The sequence below is a fragment of the Phoxinus phoxinus genome (genome assembly GCF_949152265.1).
Source record: "Phoxinus phoxinus genome assembly, chromosome: 14".
Classification (NCBI taxonomy): Eukaryota; Metazoa; Chordata; class Actinopteri; order Cypriniformes; family Leuciscidae; genus Phoxinus; species Phoxinus phoxinus.
Window position 1 is genome coordinate 30,325,623 of NC_136889.1, and position 20,246 is coordinate 30,345,868.

At 37.0% G+C, this 20,246-nt stretch overlaps 2 protein-coding genes across 3 annotated transcripts in view; one reads left to right on the forward strand and one right to left on the reverse strand.

The window, feature by feature from the left end:
• dlk2 (delta-like 2 homolog) overlaps positions 1–20,246 on the reverse strand; it is a 528,840-nt gene that overhangs the window by 234,410 nt on the left and 274,184 nt on the right. The window lies entirely within an intron of this gene.
• On the forward strand, positions 7,740–20,053 carry ncoa4 (nuclear receptor coactivator 4). Of its 2 annotated transcripts, none has more exons than XM_079635092.1 (10): positions 7,740–7,872; positions 12,122–12,248; positions 12,910–13,050; positions 13,299–13,387; positions 13,702–13,810; positions 15,218–15,289; positions 15,367–15,498; positions 15,746–16,711; positions 18,704–18,796; positions 18,891–20,053. In XM_079635092.1, exons 2-10 carry the CDS (start codon positions 12,123–12,125, stop codon positions 18,894–18,896), a joined length of 1,734 nt encoding a protein of 577 aa, XP_079491218.1. In that variant the 5' UTR covers positions 7,740–7,872; position 12,122; the 3' UTR covers positions 18,897–20,053. The 2 variants fall into 2 exon arrangements, with proteins under 2 accessions (XP_079491218.1, XP_079491219.1); XM_079635093.1 differs by lacking the exon at positions 7,740–7,872 and adding an exon at positions 9,064–9,363.

Below are 20,246 nucleotides of genomic sequence, written 5' to 3' on the forward strand. Positions count from 1 at the left end.
TTTTACCCCAGTGAATAATTGTCTGTGTAGGTTTTTATTTTTGAAAGTGAATTTCTGTATAGACACATACCCTGTACCAACAAATAAATACATATTTAAATAAATAAATTGTAGTGATGTCAAATTTTATTCGCATCTATATATATATATATATATATATATATATATATATATATAATGTAGGCTATAGGCCTATACACACACACACACACACATACATATATATTGTAGCCTATATTTATATGCACGCAAATTTTATATAAAGACAAACTTGTTAGATGCGATTAATCGATTTGACAATAATAAATAGATACAACAATTTTTTTTACTGTTATTACCTGTGAAAAAATTATAATACAGAATAGGCTACAGTTCAACCACTACCGTCATTGTCTGTTTCAGACTGTTGTCTGAATGTGTCAGTTTTATTGTGTCCACTTGTTGCAACTGCTGAATACAAAACCTTATTAGAAGGTGGATTTAATTGTTCATATGCACAAATAAGCTTCATCCAACTGTAGCTCTGTGGCACACGTGAGACTTGTGAATAATATATTGAATGGATCCACATGAATGTCACTTGTCTTTCCCTCAGCAACAGTCTGAGGATGTGAAGGTGGATAGTATAACCAATTGTCCCACAGCGTTTCTGGTTGCATGGCCCTATCTCTGTGACAGTCTCAGTGAGAGCAGGGAAACGTGAGCCCTGAATTAAACAAACACAATTAATTCCTAATGCAGCCCAGTGTATGGACTCACCTCAGCTTACCCTGATCATCGCAATCACAATGAAACCGCAACCAGGCACAGAAAGAGTGTACATTTAAATGGAATTGTGCATTTAAAAATTAAAATGAAAAAAAAAAAAAAGTTTGTGGAAGATTTAAGTTCCAAGTTACTCAATGTATGGCGGTTTGTAATGTAATTTAAGTTCCAAGTTACTCAACCGTATGGCGGTTACTCAATCCAATGATAAAACCGCTGAGAGACTAAGACAGGGACTTTATGTACTTGTGACGAAAAAACAAACATTGGTGAAGAAAAATATATTTTACTAGCTTTTCTTTATTGCACAACACTACGTTGTAGTAGTGCACAACACTACGTCCCTGCTCACCCCCTCTCCCCTCTCCCTATCTCAATCAGCGAACAGGTGACTAATATTCACATTCCTACGTAATCGAGTGACCCCCCACCATGATCACGTGACAATCAAAAACATTAACTCTTTCATGTCTACTACAGACCTTAAAAAAAAATTCCACCCTGCACACATATGGTATTGTAGTGTCAACAACATTTTGCTGCAGCATTTTCAGACATTTCAGAACTTCAGTCTATGGAAATGGTATCAATCAGTGAGTAAAAACAAGTGTTTAACATCCAAAGCTACTTCAGAAGTCTTGAATTTTTCACACATATGGCTATATGGACTACTTATGTTACTGTTATGCCATTTTTGGAGCTTTCATGATGACTATGAAAAGACATTGTATGGAAAACAGCTGCATAAAGATTCTTCAAAATTGTCCTTTTGTGTTCCACTGTAAAAATAGCAGTTTATATGACTTTCATTGGACCGACATGAGGGTGAGTAATATAATTTGTTTTAGGTAGCTATATCTAAGTTTCTATAAGTTTTAAGATTGACCTAAATCTTTCTAACAATACAAGAAAAGCTTCTAATGAAGATGACGTCTTATAAATTAAGAGATGTCTTATCGATCAAAAGTTCAGTATGGCGTACCACAAGGCTCAGTTCTAGGACCGTTGCTGTTCACTCTGTACATGCTACCCTTGGCAGATATCATTAGGAAGCATGGCATTAGTTTTCACTGTTATGCTGGTGATACTCAGCTCTATATTTCTTCATGCCCTGACGAAACTTACCAATTCACAAAATTAACAGAATGCATAGCTGATATAAAAAACTGGATGACTAGCAACTTCCTACTACTTAATTCAGAAAAAACAGAGATTCTAATTATTGGACCAAAAACTTCCTCACGTAATAACCTAGAGTACTGTCTAACACTTGATGGCTGCTCTGTCAAGTCTTCGTAGTCGGTTAGAAACCTGGATGTGCTCTTTGATACCAATCTTTCATTTGAACGACACTGTAAAACCAAATTTTTCCATCTTAAAAATATATCTAAATTATGTCATATGCTCTCAATGACAAATGCAGAACAATTAGTTAATGCGTTTATGACCTCAAGGCTAGATTATTATAATGCTATTATGGGTGGTTGCCCTGCACGCTTAACAAACAAACTACAGCGGGTCCAAAATGCAGCAGCTCGAGTTCTTACCAATCAAACCAACTTTACATAATACAAGTTAGTTCAGAGTCACAATATTGACTCAAAATTTTCCACTGAATGTTGATACTAACAATGGATGGAAGCAATATAAGAGGGAGAGGAGGAAGAGGATGAGTAAGAGACACCACCTCTTACTCATCCTCTTCCTCCTCTCCCTCTTATATTTTTTTGACTTATGTACTTTTGACTTATGTCTCTTTCTTTATTTTCTATCAATGCCAGAGGTATTCGTGATATCTTAAAGAGAAAAGCTTTATTTTTGTATTGCAAAGAGAAAGGTGTAGATTTATGTTTATTTCAGGAAACGCATGCATGTTCTTCAGATGCCATGTTCTGGAAAAATCAGTGGGGAAAAGGGATTTGGTTGTCATTTGGCAGTAATCGATCAGCAGGGGTCGCTATTTTACAAGATAAATTTACAGGGCGGATACTAAATTATGAAAAAGATGATTGTGGTAGATGGATATTACTTGTGATAGATAAGGATAACGAACAATTTGTAAATTGATATGCCACCAATAACAACATGAACAATGACATACTCTTTTTGCATATTGTATCTTCAACATTTTATTTTATTATATCCTTTATTTATTTGGGGAGGAGATTTCAATACTGTGTTTGATGCAACCATTGATAGATGGCCTCCTAAAAGTAGGCCTGGCCCTTCGAGTGAACTAGTTAATGTATGTTTAAGTTTATTCATTCTCGTATTGACTTGGTTATTGTCTAATGGTTTAATATAGTGTGGCCTCTGTACTGATAGAGCCTTGCATAATGACAAATCATAAAGGAATATTCATAAGAATAAATATGGGGCACGATAAATCAGTAAAAAAAAAATGAATAGTTACTGGAAATTAAACAATAAATTGCTTGAAAATGAATGCCTAAAGAAAAAAATCAAACATATTATTGAAAAATATAGGACAATTGCAGCTATAGAAAAGACGTATGGAAAGTACTAGGAATGAAGTTTAATATCAGAACGGCATCCTTTAACCAAGGAAAATTGGAAGCAAAACATAAAAAAGGAAGGAAAAATCAATTATTGAGGAAATATTACATTTGAATAAAATGAGGAAAGATACCTTGAATGATTTTGAGTTTTAAAAACTACTTTTATTACATACTGAACTAGATAATATCTATGAGGATAAAGCAAAAGGAGCATTTATTCGATCTAGACTTAAATGGTTAGAAAAAGGGGGAAAAAATACAACATATTTTTTTGGCCTTGAAAAAAGAAACAGTGATTTTGCCTCCGTTTCAAAACTAATGATTAATAACAAAATAGTAGATCATTCTTTAGATGTTTAAAAATATGTTAGCAATTCGTATTCTTCCACAATGGATACTTCCAATATTGATTTTTTTTTCCATAGCTTTATGAGTGATACCAAAAAAATTTATCAGAACATCCAAAATGTTATATTAAGAATAATATTAGACTAGTCTTATATATGATAGATTATAATCAATTTATTGATGATGATAGTTTTATTTTATTTATTGATTTTTATAAAGCATTTGATACGGTGAATCATGGTTTTATTTTCAAAGTTATTAAATTGTTAGGTTTTGGAGATGTATTTTTGAAAGCAGTTAAAACATTGTACAATGGATGTAATAGTTCTGTCAAACTTGCGTATGGTACTTCACAAAGGTTTAATATTCATCGTGGCATTAGACAAGGGTGCCCCCTCTCTCCTTCCTTATTTGTGTTAGTCACACAGGTTTTGGGAATGCATGTCAAAAGAAATCAGTATAATGGTATCACAGCTTTAGGTGTAGAATTGATGACACTGCAATTTTTTTGAAAAATAAATTTGAGATACCAAAAATAATTAGATGCATTGGCCTTAAAATGAATTGTGATAAATCTGTATTGTTTCCCCTTAAAGATTGTTCCTCAGAAATAGAGAACATCCCAGTTAAACACCGATTAACATATTTAGGTGTAGTAATTTGTAAAAATGAAAAACAGAGGAGTCAGCTAAATTTGGTTCTGAAATTTTTTAATTTGTGGTTAATGAGGGATATATCAATATTCGGGAGGGTATTATTATCAAAGGCGGAAGGTATATAGATCAGTATAAACATCTTTATCAATAGATGTGCCTCCTAAGGTGATTAAGGATTTAGATAAGACACTTTATGACTTTATATGGAGAAAAAAGCCACATTATTTAAAAAAGGAGGTAATATGTAACACCAAGGAGGACTTGAGGTCTTTGAGGTCTAGATTATACACTTAATGACACTTCCAAAATTAAATGGTTGATAGAGTTTTTGAAGAATAGAGAAAGTCTTTGGAACGTATTTCCTAATTATATATTTAATACTCTTGGAGGCATACTTTTTTGTTGAAATGTAACTTTTCTTCTGACAAAATTCATGTAAAATTGGCCATATTTCACAGACAAGCCCTGCTAGCATGGAAATTGGTGTATAAGCACAATTTTTCACCACACAACTATTTCATATGGAATAACAAATTCAATTCAATTCAATTCAAGTTTATTTGTATAGCGCTTTTCACAATACACATTGTTTCAAAGCAGCTTTACAGAAAATGCATTTCAAAAATATACATACAAAAATACAGTTAGTTAATCATGAAATTTAGGGCATAACATATCGCCGGCGTTGGGTCGTCTCTTCACAGGCGTCGAGTCGTCTCATCACAGGCGTTGGGGCATCTGAAGTCTCCATGAGAGGCTGGATACTAACTGGAGCTGACAAACTCTATTTGAGTTATAGGGACAGGCGTCCCGAGATAACAACAAAAGAAGGCAGATGGGAAATAATTAGCGTAGCTGCTGTTCTTAATATGAATGCATTTGATCTGATTTAACTGTAGTATAAAAGGTATGAGATGCATCATGTGAATGCTTGGCTAAAGAGATGCGTCTTTAATCTAGTTTTAAACTGGGAGAGCGAGTCTGAGCCTCGGACAATATCAGGAAGGCTATTCCAGAGTTTAGGAGCTAGATGTGAAAACGCCCTCCCTCCTTTAGTGGACTTAGATATCCTCGGTACGACCAGAAGCCTCGAATTTAGCGATCTTAAAGAGCGCGATGGAATATATGGCGATAGAAGATCTCTTAAATACACAGGAGCTAAACCATTTAGGGCTTTATAGGTCAGTAACAATACTTTGTAATTGATACGGAACTTAATAGGTAACCAGTGTAGAGATGATAAAATTGGTGTTATATGATCATATTTTCTTGACCTAGTAAGAACTCTAGCGGCTGCATTTTGGACTAACTGTAGCTTGTTTACGGAGGATGCAGGACAACCAGCTAATAAAGCATTACAGTAATCTAGTCTCGAGGTCATGAATGCATGAACTAACTTTTCTGCATCAGAAACTGATAGCATATTACGTAGCTTAGCAATGTTTCTAAGGTGGAAAAAGGCTGTTCTTGTGACATTTGAAATATGATTTTCAAAAGACAAGTTGCGGTCTAGTATAACACCCAGGTCTTTTACTGTAGAGGATAAAGTAACAGGACGTCCATCTAGATTAAGGTTGTATTGTAAGAGGTTTTGTGGGCAGTTTTTTGGACCAATCAGTAATACCTCCGTTTTATCTGAATTTAATAGAAGAAAATTACACGTCATCCAATATTTTATATCTTTAACACACTCTGTCATTTTAGATAATTTAGTGTTATCATCTGGTCTAGATGAAATATATAATTGAGTGTCATCAGCATAACAGTGGAAACTTATTCCATGTTTTCTTATAATATTACCAAGTGGCAGCATATAAATTGAGAATAGTAGAGGGCCTAATACAGATCCCTGCGGCACTCCATAATTTACTGACGTCATCTTTGATTTTTCCCCATTTAAATGGACAAAATGGTAGCGGTCAGATAGGTACGATCTAAACCAGCTTAATGCCTGTCCCTGAACACCAGTGTAATTTTGAAGTCGATCTAAGAGTATTTTATGATCTATAGTGTCAAACGCAGCACTAAGATCGAGTAAAACTAGTATTGAGATACAGCCTTGGTCAGAAGCTAAAAGTAAATCATTTGTAATTTTAACCAGCGCAGTTTCTGTGCTATGATGTGGCCTGAATCCAGACTGAAACTTTTCATAGATATCGTTATCTTGCAAGAAAGAGCACAATTGAGCGGACACAACTTTTTCTAGTATTTTAGACATAAATGGAAGATTTGAAATGGGTCTGTAATTTGCTAGGTTATTTGGATCTAATTGTGGTTTCTTAATAAGAGGTTTTATAACTGCCAGCTTGAATGTTTTTGGAACATGTCCTAAAGATAGAGACGAGTTAATAATATTGAGAAGAGGCTCTTCCACTACAGGTAACACTTCTTTCAGTAGTTTAGTGGGTATTGGATCTAATAAACATGTTGTTGGTTTAGATGCAGTGATAAGTTTATTTAGCTCTTCCTGTCCTATAGTTGTAAAGCGCTGTAGTTGTTCTTGAGGGGCGATAATTGAGGCTGAATCATAAGACGCTGTCAAAGATTGTACATTTACAATTGTGTTTCTGATGCTTTCTATTTTCTCAGTGAAGAAATTCATGAAATCATTACTATTAAAATGTAACGGAATATTTTGTTCAGGTGATGTCTGTTTATTTGTTAATCTAGCCACAGTGTTAAATAAAAACCTTGGATTGTTTTGGTTATTTTCTATTAGTTTGCGTAGATGCTCAGCCCTGGCTGCTTTTAGAGCCTTTTTATAACGTGACATACTGTCTTTCCACGCAATTCTTATTTAACAAAGACATACTATTTAAAAACAAATCACTATTCTATCATACTTGGTTCAATGAAGGGATTATACTAGTAAGCAATTGGTTAATTCAAATGGATATTTGTTATAATATACTGAATTTCTACAAAAAATTGAATTACCAGTTAAACCAAGAGAGTTTGCTGTTGAATATATATATATTTTTAAACTTCACTTCTAGGTTGCTTTGAACATTAAAACGAATTAAAGCATATTATTATCATAATTATTATTATAACAGATAAATATAGATTCCAAAAGTAATTTTTAATTTATTTTACTTTATAACATTCATGTGAATAAATGGGATTAAGCTAAACTAAATTGTAAACAATTTATAAAAGAAATATGTCACTAATTTAGACAATATAAAAAGTAACAAAGACATAAATAAAACGACTTATGAGGCACTGTTACACATTAATTTTAGTTGTTTACTTAAACGTCCATTCATGCGTGTCACAAATAGGCTAGTGGATCGTACTACATTACAATATGTTTCAGTTTATATATATATAAAATAAATATTATATAAATTAAGGGTATTTTATCTTTCAATGGCCACTAGATGGCAGCATCACATTTGAGAACGCAATCGTAATATCGCGAGGTTATGGTCTCTCGCGTTATTATCAAGATTCTTGTTTGACATTAGCTGGATAGGATACCGGATAGCATAACGCATGAGAGGACGCGGCGCTGCTTTCTCCCGAAGGCTTTGCTATATTAATAACATTTCAGTTCCATAAAAGAGTTCCAGGTAGTGCAGGTATGTAATAACATTTTTTGTTGAAAAAAAATAGGTGAACTGTTAGCTAATACGGCGTCGGAATGTTAATCTGGGTTAAAGAGGGGGAGAGTGCACGAGCTCACCATATTTTGTAACAAAGCACACTTTCTTCTGTGTTTTGGTGATGTGTTTAATATCTTTACAAGTGTATACGTAATATGATAATCGTTTTAATTACATACTTTAAAATGTGTATTTTTACGAATTATGCATTGAGTTCTGTGTGTCCTCGATAAATGTGACTCAAGACGGGCGGGTCTGGAGGGTATATTTGCAGCGTCCGCTTCAGATGTTCAGTTATTGTTTTAATTTGCTTTTCTTTTAAGTAATTTTACATGTCTTGGTGAAGTGTTGCGTAAATGTTGCGTAATATTCTATATCTAGCATTTGAATTTCGTCATTGCAAATAGAGTCTGGTTAGTTAAAGAGATAGTGTACAAGTGCAATACATTAATCATAACAATTGTCATTGCATGCAATTAAGTTATCTGAGAAGTATGAACAATTTGGGTTTGCACTTTGTTTTAAGGTGTTCTTGTTACGGTGTGATTTTACATTTAGGTACGTTATATAAATTAACTACTTGTACTTTTGATAAGGATTTGATTTAGGGTCAGTTGCATGTTATTATGCATCATTTACTGTTATTTATATTATAAATACAACATGTGCAACAAGAACACTGGAAAATATTGTTAACAGATCCGGTTAGAAAACTTTCACCTACATATGAAAGTTGCTTCAGTTTTGGGTTGATTGTTTTTATTTGGTGGCATACAGATGTTGCTTTGCTATTTTTGCTTATCTTATCTTTGGACTGACACTCGGTGTTTGTGTACCGAGAGCACTAGATGTTAATGTCATTTTCAAGATTACATAATCACTAGTTAAATAACAGATACACATAGCTAAAGTAGGCTAGTGTATTAAATATGCCTATTAATCAGTGTTGTCATTGAGATTTTCCACACACTTGAACTGTGATACCGGTGAAGTTTGTTTATCAGTCAACTCTTAGATGAAGTGCAAAGGTCATATTGTAAGGTCTGATATCAGCATTTTTGCTGCGGTATTATTTTTAAAAGACATGTCAACATTTAACCCTCATAACTGAAGTATCGGTTCCTCCTTCCACATTTTGGTTCCTCTTAAGACAGAAGTTGCACCATGTTTTTTTTTTCTTATTCGGATTTGTGCTCTTTGTGTGTTTTGGAGTCGTTTTTCTGGCCTCTGTTCGAGCCGTCAGTCGCGCGCCCCCGAGAGTGAGCCCCGTGTACGTGCAGAATCCGTCGGCTCGTGTGGAGGCCGCGCGGATGACGTGTGCGATGACGTCGCTGCTGTGGGCCGAGGAAAGGGGCTCTCTCAGATAAACCGTGAGACTTTCATCAATTGACAGTTCGCAAACTAAGCTAAGCTACCCATTTGGATCAAATTGACGTCCGTTGTATATCGCTTGATTGACAAGAAGAGGTATGAACCGAATCGGTACTTTGACATGGCGTTTTAAATGCATCCGTTTCAGTTTGTAAACAAAAGGAGTTCTCGCGAACGCCGCTCATGATAACCATATTATTATTATTAATGGCAAAAGGTCAATTTATAAAGTATCCGTATAGTTACTTAGTTACACTAGCCAAACATAAAGTAGTTTTTGACGTGTTATGTTAGTAACATGATATTACCATCCACTGCTAAGTGCTAACACTGAATACACTTTGCTAACGTTACGTTAGTGCCAGTAGTACTCGGGCACGTTATTGTGTTGTATTGAAACCAGAGAGTGTTAAGTGTCTGTATGTAATGTAAGATCCTGCAAAAGTGCATTAGTTAAATTAATTTGTTTTAATCGAGATGTCCAAATATGGTCTTGTTTCCCTTTCCTCTGGTTTCTAATCCACGCATGCTGTCAGAATGGAAAGCTCTAGATCTGTGGACACTGTCTGCATCATCAGTCAAAATTTTTTTTTTTTAGATTAATAGTCTTATTTAAGAAATGCATCTGGAGATCTACACTATACAGCTCTTCCTGTTATTGTATTGGGTGTGTAAACTGTGTTTTTCCTCCGCTGGGACATGTTTAGTCTGTTTCTTTTGCACTAACCCTCCAGGAATCATGGCATCTTGCCCTTAAGACACTGTCAGCTGAATATTATTTGACTCGTCACGTGTTGCTCTAACTTTGGCAGGCGCTTATCATTCCTCTTGACACACAGATATTTGCAGGATGTCACCGAGGCTTTGAGCTCACAGGAAAAAGGCCACAGCTGATGTCGACTGATATGGGTTTTTAGTAGGGCTGGGCAGTATGATGGTACATATCGTGACCATGGTATAAAATGTCTATCTTTAGAAATTGTACATCTTAATCGAAATCGTAAATCTTTTATTTCACGGTATGTAAAAATAATAATATATATACCAATATAAGTGCGGTTGGTGCTCAAGCACAGAAAGCCGCCTCTCAGACAGTATGTGATCGTTAATTCAATTCTCGTTAGCGTCTTCTTGCACTTGAATAGGTGCACATTAATGTCAAAATGGCAATAATGTCAACAGTTGGGTGAAAACCGGATGTGTGTCAGTAAACTGGATCTGTGCATTCGGTCTTAAAGGGACAGCAGCACAATAAACAACTGTTAATGTTAATCAAACAACTAAAGTCAGAGAAAATCACTCACTGCTCTTGACTGAATCACTTTTGTATCTTTAATAAGAGTCCGTTCATATTCGATTCCTACAGTGAAGACTATTGTGTTTTAGTTATACACTTGATTATTCAATTTCTGTTTTTTTTTTTCACTACGTGTTAAATAAACCTACTAGCTAAAAACATAGTTTATTTAACTGGTATCTCTGCTCTATTGTGTTTGTCCTACTGTTTGTAATTTGCTTTGTTAATTTTAATAAGTAAAATAAAAATAGCTTCATTGAGATGTATATAGTTATCGTGAAATATAAATGTCACTTTTCTAACTTTAGTTAGTAATGTTGCAGTTTGAGCATAAACAACATCTGCAAAGTTGCAACGCTCAAAGCAAAGGAAGATATTTTCTTTTAAAGAAATAGCTTTTTAAGGACTACAACAAACGGCTGGTAGGAACTACACGAGCTTCCTCCCGGGTTAGTGACATCACAAACCCGAACATTTACTTAAACCCGCCCCCAGAACACGATTTATAGATTATCATGACAAAATATGCTAATCAATGACTACTAATCAACTACAAGCTACATAAATTCATCAACTGGCCATTCAGAAATGTTGTCTACATGTTGTCACCTCTTCTTGACTCCATCTTTCTGACTCCGGTTTGAACATAAAAGGCTTAAAGTTTTAGAAATTTTCAGTGCATGTCTGTGTGAGTGCAAGCTGTTGTAGCTCCGCCCCCTGTGCCTGGAGCAGCAGCTCATTTGCATTTAAAGGGACAGACACAAAAAATGGTGCGTTTTTGCTCACCCTCAAAAAGTGACAACTTTAGCATGCTATATAAAAATATCTGTGGGGGTATTTTGCGCTAAAACTTCACACACACACTCTGGAGACATCAGATATTTATTTTACATCTTGTGAAAAGGGTATTACACCAATCCTTTAAACCTTTTGAGCCTGAGGCTTATGCTTAATGTAAATCAGTCAAACTTCTGATTTGTATTATATATATATAAAACATTTTATTTATAGCAAACGTGTACAAAAGAATGGACATTGATTGAAACGAGGTTTATCAGACTGATTATCAGTGTTTCTAAGTAAATCAATATGGAACAACTGTAATTCTTTCTCAAGGGATGTTTTTTTGTTTTTTGTTAAAAGTTCACAAATATTGGCACCATATACGATCTTAAAATGTCAACAAATTGAAGACTAAAGACTGGAATGCTGTTATACAATATTTTACTACCTTATGGTCAGATAAAAGGCATAGTTTACCCAAAAAGAGTAGCCTAGTTATGTTGTTCCAAACCTGTTTGACTAGACGTTATTCTGTGAAATTCAGAAGATATTTTTAAAAAGTGTTTGTTTAACATTTTACCAGATGACACTTCCGAAACAATTTTTTTAGCAAAGTCACCAAATGTAGGTTTAGATTTTAAAAACCTGATATAGTTTTTTTTCTCAACATGAAAATACCATTTTCATTTTTGGGTGAACTGTCCCTTTAACCAGTCGTTTTGAAATAGAAAAGAATGAGCTTGATGTGATCCGGCGTGTTTGTCTTGTCCGCAGCATGTCAGCCGTGGGGCAGAGAGAGACGGCTGCCCTCAGGCAGTGTGTTCAGGCCCGGGCCCAGCTGGAGGAGGCCATCGCTGGGGTCATCAAAGCCGAAGTTCAGCTCAAGAGCAACTCCAGAGAGGTGAGAGACACCTTGTGCTTTTAGTGTCATGTAATATACGAGATGAAGTACTTATTTTGAATCTTTTATTTATATACTTAAATCATGCTTGTGTTATTAAAGGCTCAGTGTCCCATGAGTGGGTGACTTTTCTGAACATTGGGGCTTTATAATTAGCACAATACGCTATTATTTTCTTGTAGATATAATAAAACATCCATGCATATGACATAATAATTTGTCACCTCAGACAGAGTTGATAATTACTACTTCGATGCAGGTGGTCTAAAAGGAGTAGGCCTTACTAGACCACAGCTAAACAAGTTCAGAAGTGTTAACAGTTGAGAAATTGTCTCAAAAATAGTTTGTAGGATTTACGCTCATTCACCTTAAGCTCTGTTGAGAAACCTCACTGGGCTTCCCCATAATCTCTCAAAACAGCTGCATGGTTCAGAGTATAATATAATAGTGTTTCTCTGTTTTGAGTGAATAAGGATCTTGTTTGCATTGTTGTCGAGCTCAGATCCCTGCAGGCTGTCCTTCAGCGTTCAGGAGGTGGGGTCGTTTTATCCACCTCAACAGGAGTTTTAAAAGCTGCTCGGTATCTGAGCACTTCCAAATCAAAGGCTGACACGCCAAGACTCGCACCCGCTCGCATTGACTCGTGTCTGCTTACTCCCAGGTGAAGTCTCAGCTGCACAGCTGCATCAGTAGACATCTGGAGATCCTGCGCTCTCGTGAGGTCTGGCTGCTGGAGCAGATCGATCTGGTGGAGCAGCTCAAAGGAGAAACTTTACAGCAGCAGCTACAGCAGCTTCATTTGGTGAGCTTTACATGTATAGTTTGGTCATCTGTCAGTCTGGCATATTGAGTTATTGTGGAAAGTTTTTTTTATTTTAGGTACTGAAGTAAATGAGGTTTTAGATCTCTATTACGAAGCAATATTTCTGAGAAATTAGATCTAAATATTGACTGGATACTGATACTCGCATCTAAAAAAGGAGAAATGAAGCTGCTCTAGTTGAGTTACTTTAAAGCTGAAATGACATTTGTTCTCATGGTTTCTCACAGCTCAAAGGCCAGTTTGACATCCTCATTCATCAGCTGGAGTATTCCAGTAGTAACAATCTTGCCACCCAGCTCACCAACTGCTTGGACAAGTAAGGCACCGATTGTTGTAAATCTGCTGTGGTGTGCTAAAATGCGGTTTACATGGCAAGCTAGAATCTTTTATTGTTTTTGTTTGTTCAAGTTTGTTTTAATTATGTTATACTTATAATATGATGTTAAATGTTTAATGTATATCTGCCATGTAATAGGCAATGATGCTGATATGTCAATGAACTCAAATACTACTACATGTCAAGCTAGTCAACAGAGACACCGTAGTGGATTAAATCTCCCATAATCAATGTGAATCCTCTGAGGAATGCCTGAGTAGATGATAAATGTGGCTCATCTTTTGTCGTTTCAGGTTATCTTCATTCAATCTGACTCCTGAAGAAACCCCAGAGATGAGTTTCCAAGCAGATGCACGCACCTTGCGCCAGGCTATCACATCCTTTGGGACCATCTCCTCCCAGGTTTGTGGAATTGCTGATATGCACATTTTGGACACCAAGGCTTATGGTTGATAAAGATGAATGGCTATAAATGGCAGGAAATTCAGAACCCCCAATATCACTTTTTTCACTAATGAAAAGATGAAGCATGATGTTTAATCACTTTCATTCATATACACCAACATAATACTTGGTGATAAACAGAAATATTTATCTACACATCATATTATTTTAATACACTGACACCGCATTGTGGCATACGAAAGCCCTGAACCGCAAGATGAGGAAAAAAAGACAAGAAAACATATATCGTTATTTCGACATATCTCGTTATTTCGACATAATAAGGGGACATTCTAATATGCATGAATCATTCTTATAATGGTTTTCTATGGGAGGAAAATGCTTAAAGGGATAGTTCACTTTAAAATGAAAATTATGTCATCATATACTCACCCTCAAGTTGTTTCAAACCTGTATGAATTTCTTTCATCTGCTGAACACAAAGGAAGATATTTTGAAGAATGTCAGTAACCAGACGGTTAACTGGTCCCATTGACTGCCATTCTTCAAAATATCTTCATTTGTGTTCAGCAGATGAAAGAAATGCATACAGGTTTGAAACAACTTGAGGGTGAGTATATGATGACATAATTTTCATTTTAAAGTGAACTATCCTTTAACGTGAAATTAAACGTTCATATTCTGGCCTCATCTGATTTTTTGTAGTATACTTTATTATGATTTTAGTATCATGATTAATAAAAGCACGCACAATTATCCGTGAACTTGGTAAATGTTTTAGCTTTTAGGCTACTATCTACAAACAAATTGCTTTCAATTTATGTGTAAAATTCATAATTCAACGAATGTGCAGCAATTTGTACAAAGAGACATTTTTGTGAATAAAATGTTTAATTTTGTATTAGTGATCACAATTTGTGCATGCAACAAAGATGTACGGGCGACACGCGCGCATTTATTGACGTCTTTTCTGAGTCGATCTCATTTGAGTATTCGGCAATGCTTAACGAGCCCAGAATATAAACTCAACACGATTAATAATTAGGCTACACAAAAGCCCATTAAAATCACTGGATGTGGCGTGACGCCAACAGTTAACTAATGCCCTGTTTTGTTTTCTGATGTACTCCATGCACTTGAATTAAATGGATTCTGAACTTTCTCTTTGACACGTTCAGTGTACACAGCCTAAAGCTGTTGCGGTGTAGACGGTGTGAGACTCAAGTGAACATCTTCTAATAGAACATATGGTCCAGTTATTGACATATGATTGAAAGTCCACATACTGTTGACAGGATCGCAGTGTAAATAGTGTCAAAATACTATGTGCTCATACCATTGCTATAAACAGACTTGTGCACCCTTCCACAAAGCACCTGCATTCATAACTCTTCTCTGCTGCAGCAAATGGAGACCTCATGCTCTTTTGAGAGACCGTGGCTTCTTCAGGACTGCCCAGTTTCATGCAAGAAACAGGTTTGTTTTTGATATTATAGTTGTGATATCTATACTATATGTGCATTCAATGTTAAATACCCATCTTGTTTACTTAGAAAGTAGATCCTGAACGGGCCACACCTCTGGCTGAGTGGCTTCTCGGGAACCGTGCAGTGAGCAGCGCTCCTGTGAGAGACCACTTTAGCACCAACGCCCAGGACTGGCTGCTTGTTTCCAAGGAATCTCAGGTAAGCTGAGACATGTTAAGAACCACTGAATTATTCACTTGACTGTAGCTAAAGTGCTTCTTCTATCAAAAGAAAAACAATCCAAGGCACTTAATTTAATTAGTTTAAAAAAATAAAATAAAAAGCCTTTATTTTTTCATGGCTTAGATTTTTAAAAACGGGTGACAAACTAGTCACTTCTGCTACTTCTGTTAAATTGACGTTCTGGAAATTGCACTGAGTATTTTATTTTATTTCCACCATACAGGAAGAACAACAACCACCTGCCTTTGACTTCCAAAAAGCTTGGGGTCAGCTTCATGACCTGGAGTCGTGGCTGATAAAGGAGAAATTGCCTATTCGCGAGCGAACCAGCAGCGGCAGCTCAACCTTCTCGATCGAGATGATTGAGGAAAGCGACTTAAATCTGGACGAGGTGGAACTGGAAGACCAGCAGGAAAAAGTGGACGACACCTTTGAGGAGGAAGAACTCAGCAATTGGCTTGCCAGCCCGAACCCAATCAAGGAAGAGAAGACCAGCCAAGTATCAGATGCTGACCGCTTCAATCTGATCATCAAACCCTTCTACGAGAGCTACACCTACAGCGATTGGCTCCCAAAGTCTGACTGCGGCTCTTGCTGTGCCACACTCACCGCAGCCGTGGAAATCGAGAACCTCGGAAAGCTCAAGTGCCTAAAGACTCCACCTTCATCCGCTGCCAGCACTCCCAACACCAACCCAGATGCCATCGAGATGTGGCTTCACAAGACCATCCCTCTCGAGACCACCTGCAAAGCCAATGAGACCTGTGCCAGCTACGCTCAATGTGTCTGTGATGAAAACTGTGGAAAAGAGGCTCTTAGTGCTTGGCTCCTCAAGAAAGAGGGTCGGGATAAGAACGGGGTTCCCGTCAGTAAGAACGCCTCGAACAAAGCCTCCAGCCACCAGCAGGAGCAGGAGCAGAAAGTGCAGGCCATCCTAGAGGCCTGGCTACACCCGAGCAACAGTCCCAAATCCCCGGCCCTGTCGTCCCTCTCCGCCTGGGTGACCCCGCACATCCAATCCTCAGACTCTGAGAGCTTCATCCAGAAGCCTTTGCAGTCGGAGAACTGGCTTCTGCCAGCGATGAAGTCCATTAGCCGTGCCACTGAGACGCCAAACAAGCCAGAGAGCGAGAACTCAAAAGACCTCGAGGAGGATAAATGGCTTCTACGAAAGCGGGCCAGTGCACAGGTGAGGCTGATATCTGTGCTGCCCAAGTCACATTTATTTATATAGCATAGTATACACCATAGCAACACCCTAGCAACCACCCAGAATACCCTAGCAACACCATAGCAACCAACCAGAACACCTTAGCAACCACCCAGAATACAATAGCAACCACCAAGAATACCCTAGCAACCACCTAGCAACACAATGGCAAGCACACTGAACACTTAGCATCATCATAGCAACCTCCCAGAACACCCTAGCAACCGAGTGGCGAGTTTTGCCACTGCAAGCACCATTCACATTTTCTTCTGGAAATGTACATTATAGTATAGTTCATACAGATTGTGTCAAAGCAGCTTTACAGTGATAACAGGAAAATAATGCAACAAAACACTAGGGATGGCGAAAACTAAAAAAAATTCTTGACCGACCACCGAGCCTCATTAGCCGGTTGAAACCGGTTAACCGATTAGTTTAAAATATGCTACGCTATTTGAAATAACAGCCATTTCGAGCCGCGCCTGCAATTTCACAACTCTGTCGCATCTCTCTGCCGCTCTGCCTCCCACACACACACACACACACACACACACACGGCGCCGCCCTTCCACTCACGTCACTTTTTTAAAATCCCCAACAGCGTGAAACATGAGTCCCGCAAACGCGGCGCCGAGGAGCTTGTATGTAATCGGCGGACAAATGGCTCCTTAGTTTCGAAATGGTTTGGGTACAAGGTGATCGCGTTGAAAATAAAGGCGCTTGTCTAGCATTAGCAGCTCATTTGAAACATTGCCGCGGCTCATTTAAGAAAATGACAGCTCCGAACCGAAGAGACGCCGCTTTAGTTTGAGGTAGTGCTAACAATAATAAAGATGATGATCATCATCACCTTATCTGTTACCACTGAAATGTATTTCTAATGTATTTTCATATTTAAGTGCTGTATCACACAAGTTGCAACTCACATCTGTCATTCTGTTTGGTGAAATGGTCCCACACACTACTATTTCCTCGCACGCTTCATCCTGTTGTCTGTCCTGGCTCGAGTGTGTTAGCCTGTAGCCTTTACTTTCTGCAAACCTTGTGAGCGCGCGAACCCAAACGCTGTGACCTCGCGCCGAATGTTTTTATTGGTTTATTAAGTACAAACGGGCGAGTTATGAAAAATTGAGTGAGAGGGATTTGTTCACTTCACACAAAAAAGATATTGGAATGAGATGCTAACTGTAGTAGCGTTTAGTCCACTGTCTATAATAGACTAATTTAGAGATCACTTTTTTTTTTTTTAACCGACTGCCGAAAACTTTGATCGGTTAACGTTGATACGGTCAACCATCGGTCATCGGTTAACATCCCTACAAAACACAAACGTATTAAAGGGATAGTTCACGCAAAAATTGCATGTACTACCATCATGTCATTCCAAACCCATAAGACTTTTGTTAACCTTCGAAACACAAATGAACAGATTTTCAATGAAACCGAGAGATTTCTGAAAGTCTACGCAATCAAAACTTTGATGCTTCAAGAAGTTCATAAAGAAATAGTAAAAGTAGTCCATATGAATCGAGTAGACTCAAGTCTTCTGAAGAGAGACACGATCACTTTATTTGATAAACAGATTTAATTGAGGATTTTATTCACTCATAAGCATTAACGCATACAAAAAAGTGCATGTCAAATATGGTAAATGAAAGCTCAGCCGCAGTTGCTTGACGTGTGATTGGATTATCGTCTATGAACTGTTTGAAGAGTCAAAGTTTTGGTGGAATAAGCTTTTAACCGGAGGGACAGAAATCACTCGGGTCTCATTAAAGATGAACGATTACAGGTTTGGAACGACATGAATTGATGACAGAATTGAATTTTTTGCGTGAACTATCCCTTTAAAGAATCATCTTACAATTTCCATCCATAGTATCAGGTTTCGAGAATGTCCCTCTAAAATCCGAACCTAACATTTGGTGGCATGCATTCATGTCTTCCCGTGTTTTCGTGTGTTTTGTCCAGGAAAGGCTTGGCCTGCCCACAGTGTGTGACCTGTTTTCCTGTATGAAGCTCAGCGGGGACAAAGAAAAGTGGCTTCAGCACACCGCCACACAGGTGAGAAACTGATGTAAATGAGATTATTTATTTTATTTTAATTTAAGTGAAGCTTTTCAGAGGAAGTAAAACCATTTTCTTTTCTCTTTTTCAGATATGAAGGCAACATCCAGTGGCTTTTTGAGATTTACTCTAGCACCATTTAACCGCTGATTATTGCACAATATTTCTCTTCCATGCTCTTTAGGGATTCGCTCTCTCTCTCATCTTCTAGAGGCTGAAAGATGTTGGCACACCATCACTTGAGGGAGTGGTTATGCTGGGGAATTACTGTATTTTGCCTTTGTTTAATTGGCTTAATACAGTTCAATTCCAGTGATCTAGTTGAGACCAATGTTTATTATAAATCAGTAATGTGATTTTAAAATCACAAGGAAATGGACCAGATTGGTGCATACAAACAAATTGTATTTTATTTTTTTCCCCATTAGGGCATAGCGGGAGGGGGGGTCTTGGGAAGAGCTGAAGTACAAATAAATCTATATTAATTTTAATCATTCAGTTACATCTTTTTTTTTTAGTTCATGTTTTAAATCTCAGCACATTTGGAGGAAAACATGCTCTAAAAGCAGAGAATGATTTCCTTCATCACTTTGAATATATATTTATATAAAATTTTACTATTTTCTCAAGTATGGAATGAGCATCCCTTGCTGTTCATATTACTCCTTTTTTTTATTTGTAATGAATATATTATACACCTCTGTGGCATACACAACTCGTATGCCAGCTAAACATAGCAACATTTCCGTTATTGTAACCTCAAAACAATTCTGATAACTTGTGCCTGACACCGAATGTGTAGCATTGCTGTCCATCTCATTATAGTTCGCCGTTTCTGCCGCCGCCAGCGTTTGTTCTGTTGTCTTTAAGCTCAACCTGTGGTAAATATTTACCGTAGAATAACTATAGCTCTTTTTAAATTGAATCTATGATAAAATAACCACTGATAACGCTTCGTCTATGCTGTGAAACACCGTCAACATGTAAAGCAAGTATTATACAGAGCAGAGACTGCCGGTGAATTTAAAGCTGATTAAAAGTTGAATTTCATCTCATGTACCAATCTATCATTCAGTAATGGACCAAGGACTTGGTACATAAACATTACCAATGTTAAAATCGTTGTCTGCATGTGCCAGTGTTTGGGCTACAGAATTACACATGTACACTTGTATGTAGGTTAACCTGAAAATGGCTTGCATAATCTCTTATGCTTTGATCCCTGTCAACTGAATAAATAAAAAGACAAACGTTTCCTGTTGTAACGTGACTCATTTCATGTTTCTATTTACTGACAGAAAATTCCAGGTCATGCAAACAGAAAGGAAACTAAACGGAAGAATTTTTATGTTTGTTTGTTTATATGCATCCCTCATAAGAATCTGCTGATAACACCACAACCACGAGAGAGATGTGAATGCTATTCTTTAATATCAAGAATATCAGA